This window comes from Apium graveolens, chromosome 7 (assembly GCF_009905375.1).
Source record: "Apium graveolens cultivar Ventura chromosome 7, ASM990537v1, whole genome shotgun sequence".
NCBI classification, from domain to species: Eukaryota; Viridiplantae; Streptophyta; class Magnoliopsida; order Apiales; family Apiaceae; genus Apium; species Apium graveolens.
In genome coordinates, this window is record NC_133653.1 from 105,347,914 (window position 1) to 105,354,178 (window position 6,265).

Genomic DNA, 6,265 nt, shown 5'->3' on the forward strand with positions numbered 1-6,265 from the left:
CATTGTCTTTTCTTCATTCCTGGCTTCAGTCTTCTCATTGTCAGCTACAAGTACAACTGATCCGCCTATTCTCTTTCCCTTTTCCAACAGCTCATCTTGCTCCATCTCAAGTTCATAGGTCTTCAAAATTCCATATAATCTTTCAAGTGTGAAGTCCTTATAATCTTGATAATTCCTTAATGAAACAGTCATAGGCTTCCATTTCTTTGGTAGAGATCTCAGAAATTTTAAGTTGGAATCCTTGACTTGGTACACTCTGCCATACAGCTTCAATCCATTCAACAGTTTCTGAAATCTATTGAAGGTATCATTCAGTGATTCTCCTTCTTCAAAATAAAAATATTTATACTGTTGAATGAGAAGCTGCATTTTATTTTCTCTAACTTGTTCAATACCTTCACAGATAAGTTGCACGGTATCCCAAATTTCCTTAGCAGTTTGACTGTTAATGACATTATCAAACATATCTTGATCTAGGCCATTAAACAGAATGTTCATGGCTTTCTTGTCCTTGTGAACTTCTTCAATATCTTCATCAGTCCATTCTGCTTTTGGCTTGGGAATAGACTGTCCAATAGCAACTGTGGCAGTTGCAGCTGTGGCCACCTTGTGAGGGATGTGAGGACCATTTTCAATGCAGTTGATGTAGCTTTCATCTTGAGAGAGAAGATGTAGATGCATCTTCACTTTCCAGTGATGATAATTATCTCTTTCCAGGATTGGAATCTTTACACGAATATCCTTCTTACTCATGATGTTAGTAGAATAGATCTTTAAACTCTTTGAAAGTTAAGAGCTTGCTCTGATACCAATTGTTATTCCCAAGGAACTAACAATGAGATTTACAGAAGGGGGGTTGAATGTAAATCTCAAAACTTTTTCAAGTTTTGAGCAGTTTCAAAGGCTAAGTGTTTTGATGAACAGTTGTGTGTGAATTGCTTTGGGCAGGTGTAAACAGATATATATTCAAAACACAAATGTAAAGAACACAAAGGCTTTAAAAACTTTTCTGGTGGATTTGTTGTTCCACTAGAGATGTGTATTTCAGAAAATCTGTGATTCAAAAGAATTGATCACAGCTGCGTCCTAGTACAAACTAGATGATTTTCTCTCTATGTTTTTCTAAACAGCTCTGGTAAATTCACCATCTAATTACTAGCTGCAACTTGGTTTATATATCACCAAGTTTACAAGTGAAGACAAAAGTACAAATACAATTAAAAATATTCTTCACATGTTTCTTCTTCATTTCTCTATCCAATGCGATCTAGGATCATCTGTGAATCTTTGAATACTTCCTTGTTTGTAGCAGAATGGAAATGCTGCATTTTCTTGATTCCTCCAAGAGGCTACCACATTCCAATTGTCTTTGTCAACTCATATGTCTCTGTCAGCTTATGAATTGTCACTGTCAACTGCTATTGACCTAAGCATCCGTTGAAGTTTTCATCCGTTGATAACAAATTTAAATTTTGGATCAGTTTGTGATCCAAATTTAAATTTTGGGATCACTAACAGTTGGAGATGACCTCGAGGAGTTCCTCGGCAAGTTGGGGCATGTCTTCACATCAAACTTGAGGGGGTATCGGTGAATATACTCGAGCATTTATTGGTGACGTCAACCAATACAAGTGAGATTGTGACTCCAGCAAACTGTGACTCGAGCAAAACTTATGACAAACAAAATAGACGGCATAACTGTATAGAAACACTCGATTACTATGAGATAGTTAGTTTTGTTAACATTTTCTTTTCTTTAGATCTGAGTTTTATCATCTCGTAAGCACACAATATCAGTATCTTGTTATTCATTAATCGAGTTTTGATTACAATATTTTTGTTATCTCAATTAGCTAAGTTTACTACTAATCTTAATTGATTCTTATCAACTAACATAATCTTTTAATGGACTAAAAATTTTCAATATCAACATGTAAAAGGAAAGAGGATGGAGGTAGTATTATTCATTATAAAAATATGTTTTAAGTTGGAGTAACCCAGTTAAGAAAACATTAAAGAGTCACTAATATCGTATGTATATATATTGTGGACTTGCTTATTTCGGGTGCAGTTTCCTCCAATTATATGGAGCACACACGTTTTATATCATTGTTCTATTGAGCTGCAAACAATTCGTTTGTTCGTTTGTGTTGTACGTTAATTTGTGTGACAACACGTGGTAGCCATGCATGCATCACACATACATCAGTATTCATGAACCTTGTGCTCTTTGAATGATATATCAAACTATAATTCCTAGGGACTAAGGTGGAAGTTCCTTAACCATGATGAATTCCTCATCGGGTAATGAATGTCTCATCAGGACTACTGGGAGTCAAGTAGCAAAAAGTTATTTGTTTATTATTATTCAAAATTGTAAAAACAAAAGCAAAGGATTTTCTAATGAAATTACATATGTGATTTTGTCTGGTACATTAATTTATAGCAATTTAATATATATATTATTTATTTAGTATTTAATTTTGTTTTTTAGTCTAAATGATATGAATGTATTAATTTAAATGTTATAATCAAATTATTCAAGATTTTGGGGAATTTAATCATTAAATTTATAGATATGTGAATTGCTAAGTTTAATTAAATACAAAATTTTATTACAATATTGTGTTTTTATCAACAAATGACACTCCCTTCTAATTAGAGGTTGGTGGTACATTGTAAAATATTAAATTAAAGATTCTTGTGAAACTGGCATAGAGTCATTTTAGAAAAAATATGTATTCCAACAATAACTTTTTGTAATCTTTCTTATAATTATTTAATTAGTAATCCATAGAAATGTTTAGATCTATCACCCCATTTCTAACCTAGCTAGTTGGTCTTATATATTTTAAAATTTAATTTGCCTAAAATATTATTATTAATCTTTTTATCTTTATAAAATATTTTTTTATTGCTATCAACCTTACTTTGATATTATAAGTTAATTATTGCAAATACATTTGTAATAGAAATCGAGAAAATAGAGGGTATTAAATAAATGAACTCCTTTATCTTCTCAGGTAATAAAATGACGGTATAAATCTAACCAGTCTTCTTTTCCGGTAAGGAAATGATAGTATAAATATGGCGATTCTTCTTTTCCAGTAAGGAAATGATAGTATAAATATGGCGATCCTGTTTCTCAAGTAAGAAAATGATCGTGTAAATCTAGTTTCTACATAACTCTCTACATAACTCTGACTTATCCATAGTATAACTTACACATCTATCTAGCTTCCCCTCCATGTAATTTACAAAACCTATATATACCTTACTATTATTGTTTACCTTGTTCAATATCTTTTTAACTTGAATATCTTTTTGAATCATTCACTAATTAGTTGCTCAAACACAGAAGGCTTGGAGAACCATTTCGTCAATTCCTTCAACTCGCCCTAAAACGCTATACATATTGGTAGAAAAGTGACACAATCTAGGATATTTAAAAGGTGTGTTCTATCACTACAAATCTTTATTATACCTATATTAGTCTATACTAATTAATATTGTTAGTGAATTATAGTCAATGGCCTGTAACTTTTCATTAGAAAGAAATTTATATCTATGCTTAAGTCTTTTTTGTAAGTTAACTTCTAAAAGGTTCATTATATCTCAGATAGCATATAGTAGATATATTTATGTTCTTTTACCTTGTATAGTTATGTATTAACTGTGACTCGTGTAAAATATGCAGAAAATTTGACATGGCTAATAGTGGCGAAGGCCCTCCTTCTCGAATTAATTACTCCATTAAGCCGAGAACAGGTTGGGAATCAGGCGCAAGGATGTGTCAAAGACTATTGCCAAATGGAAGGCTTCCAGTGAAAAACTTAATGGTTCAGGTACACCTGTACCTAGAGTCCCTGCGAAAGGATCAACAAAAGGTTGTATGACAGGAAAAGGAGGTCCGAGTAATGGACATTACACATACAGAGGTGTTAGACAAAGGACTTCGGGCAAATGGGTGGCAGAGATTCGACAACCAAACATGGGTAAAAAGCTCTGGCTAGGTACATATGAGACTCCTCAGGAAGCTGCTAGTGCCTATGATGAAGCTGCCAGTGCTATGTATGGAACTTGTGCACGACTCAACCTACCACGATATCATTCATCGGACCAATCTTATATTGTATTTTCAACAGGTAATACAAACACAACCAGAGAAGACTGGAGGTCCATATTTGATGCTTCAAATATTAAAAATTGTGCCTGGGAGGGTCCATCTATATTAGACACTAGTATGCCATTTGTGACAAACAAGGCTGTAGTAAAGGAAGAGCCGGTAGATGATCCAATAGAGGTATTGAAGCAGACTGTAAGCACCAAAGACGGAAACGGAGATGAAGAGCAAGAATTAAAAATGCCAGATATAGAGGAGATTATGGATAGTTTAGGTTCCAGTGTGGATAATGTAGACTCCACCCCCAACCATGTTCTAGAGAGTGAATTTTGTCATAAGGAGGAAAATGTTAAAAATATAGTGCACCCTAGGAATCCCCCACAGTTCTCTCCACAGCTAGAAAAAAATGCACATGCCACACCATTTGATGGTAGCAGTGAATTTGATTTTCTTAAACCAGGCCGGCCAGAAGATTTGAATTTTTCGATTGATGAAATTAGGATGCTCGAATTTGACTCCAATATAGGGGGCCTGAACTGAGTTGGTTAGTGTAGCAATGACGTTGGAGAAGGACTTTGGTGTGGTGGTTGGTTTTCTTGAAGATTTTAGTTGCCATACTATTGTTGATTGTGATCTCATGTTTGTAGCCAACTAGTTTCCAATACCTTAGTTGCAGCTACAAATATAGTCGTCACCAAGGGAAGAAAGTTGAATTTGATTTAGGTCTTGTGTTATCTGTCCTTCTCTGTTTTCTATAAAAATGTACCATGTGTTGGTCATTGAAGTATCTTGAGTCCCTTTTCTTGGATATTTATAATGTTGACTCGATTACATAAATGTTGAAAATTATGCCATGTTGGACTTGGATTTTATATCATTGTTGACATTATGATATAATTTGTGTAATCACAGAGTATTGGTTGGGAAACATCGTAAAATTGTTATTTGACTCAGTTTCTTAATCATCCAACTCACTAAGCTCATCAAATTTAGTTAAGGTTATTAAATTTATGTTTAGTAACGCGGGGCGCTAAACTGAGTTGGTCAGTATGGAAAGGACTTTGGACGAGAATGATGATCATAATGTATTAGTGGCCCTTTGGGCGTCTTTCTTTAAGATCTCTAATTAAGCTTTGTTATTATTTCTAATATGCTAATAGACTGGAGTGTCAATAATATTTTATTGTGTTGAGTTTGTGTTATGTTCTATAAATGAATTTTGTGTTGGTCAACGAAATGTTTTCTGTTTCTTCACTTAGATAGCCATGTTGATTTGATAACATAAAGTTTTGAAGATTGTGTCATGCTAGGCTAGGAGATTTGTTATCTTTGTTAACAAGGGATAATTTGGGATAAGTTTATTTCGTTTTGACACCAACATGATGCAAGAGAAGCTCAGAGGTTTGGCTATAAGTTTGAGGCTCGAGATTGAGATAGAAATGGAAGACTGATTGAGGCTTTTTGTGGTAGTAAACCAGGGTGTGTTTAACCTGATGTTGCTGAGATGATTGCTGTAAAGGATTAACCGGCCACTCGTATCGTCGGTTTGTGATCGATTTTAACATTATTTCTGACCAAACAAGCTCGATTTCTGTGTGTGCTTTTATTGTAGTGTTAGTTCTCAAAAAATTGTAAATTTAAAAGAATTTTATGTGAAACCCAGTCTTTCAAATAATATATCATTTTAATTGCAGTCAATGCATCCTATAATTATCATCTCGATCTGTAAACTTGATGTACCAATAATATTATTATTAGTCTATATTTTTAGGAGATGATCTTCTTTGTTTAATTAGCCAACCCCTTCAAATGGGATTGTTGTCCTTTATTTATACTAAGTCCCAAATGGGCTCAATCCTTACAATCTGGGCCTTCTTGGGCTTTACATAATGTATTGTGATTATTCTAACTATAATTCCTTTGGGCCGTCTTGTCCTGGTCCAACATTAGTCCCCCTCCTTGCTTTGCGCGATATCTTTAGATTTGCGTTTTCGTGCTCTCCACCCTTGCGCTTTGAATTCCGAGGTTTTTGTCTTGATACCTGAATAAAGTTAGTGACCGGACAGGATAATGAAATGAAGGGAAAAATTAGTGAAAAAACGAACGAACGAAGCAAAAGAAAAATAAGAAATAACTGTTAAT

At 34.0% G+C, this 6,265-nt stretch overlaps 1 protein-coding gene across 1 annotated transcript; it reads left to right on the top strand.

Moving 5' to 3' along the window:
* The first annotated feature begins 3,748 nt into the window (after window positions 1-3,748).
* On the top strand, window positions 3,749-4,821 carry LOC141672824 (uncharacterized). Its single transcript, XM_074479508.1, has one exon. It carries the CDS (start codon window positions 3,893-3,895, stop codon window positions 4,661-4,663), a length of 771 nt encoding a protein of 256 aa, XP_074335609.1. The 5' UTR covers window positions 3,749-3,892; the 3' UTR covers window positions 4,664-4,821.
* Window positions 4,822-6,265: the final 1,444 nt, after the last annotated feature.

Coding starts and splice junctions, on each gene's coding strand:
- LOC141672824 (XM_074479508.1), top strand. CDS start 3,893: ATGACAGGAAAAGGAGGTCCGAGTAATGGACATTACACATACAGAGGT.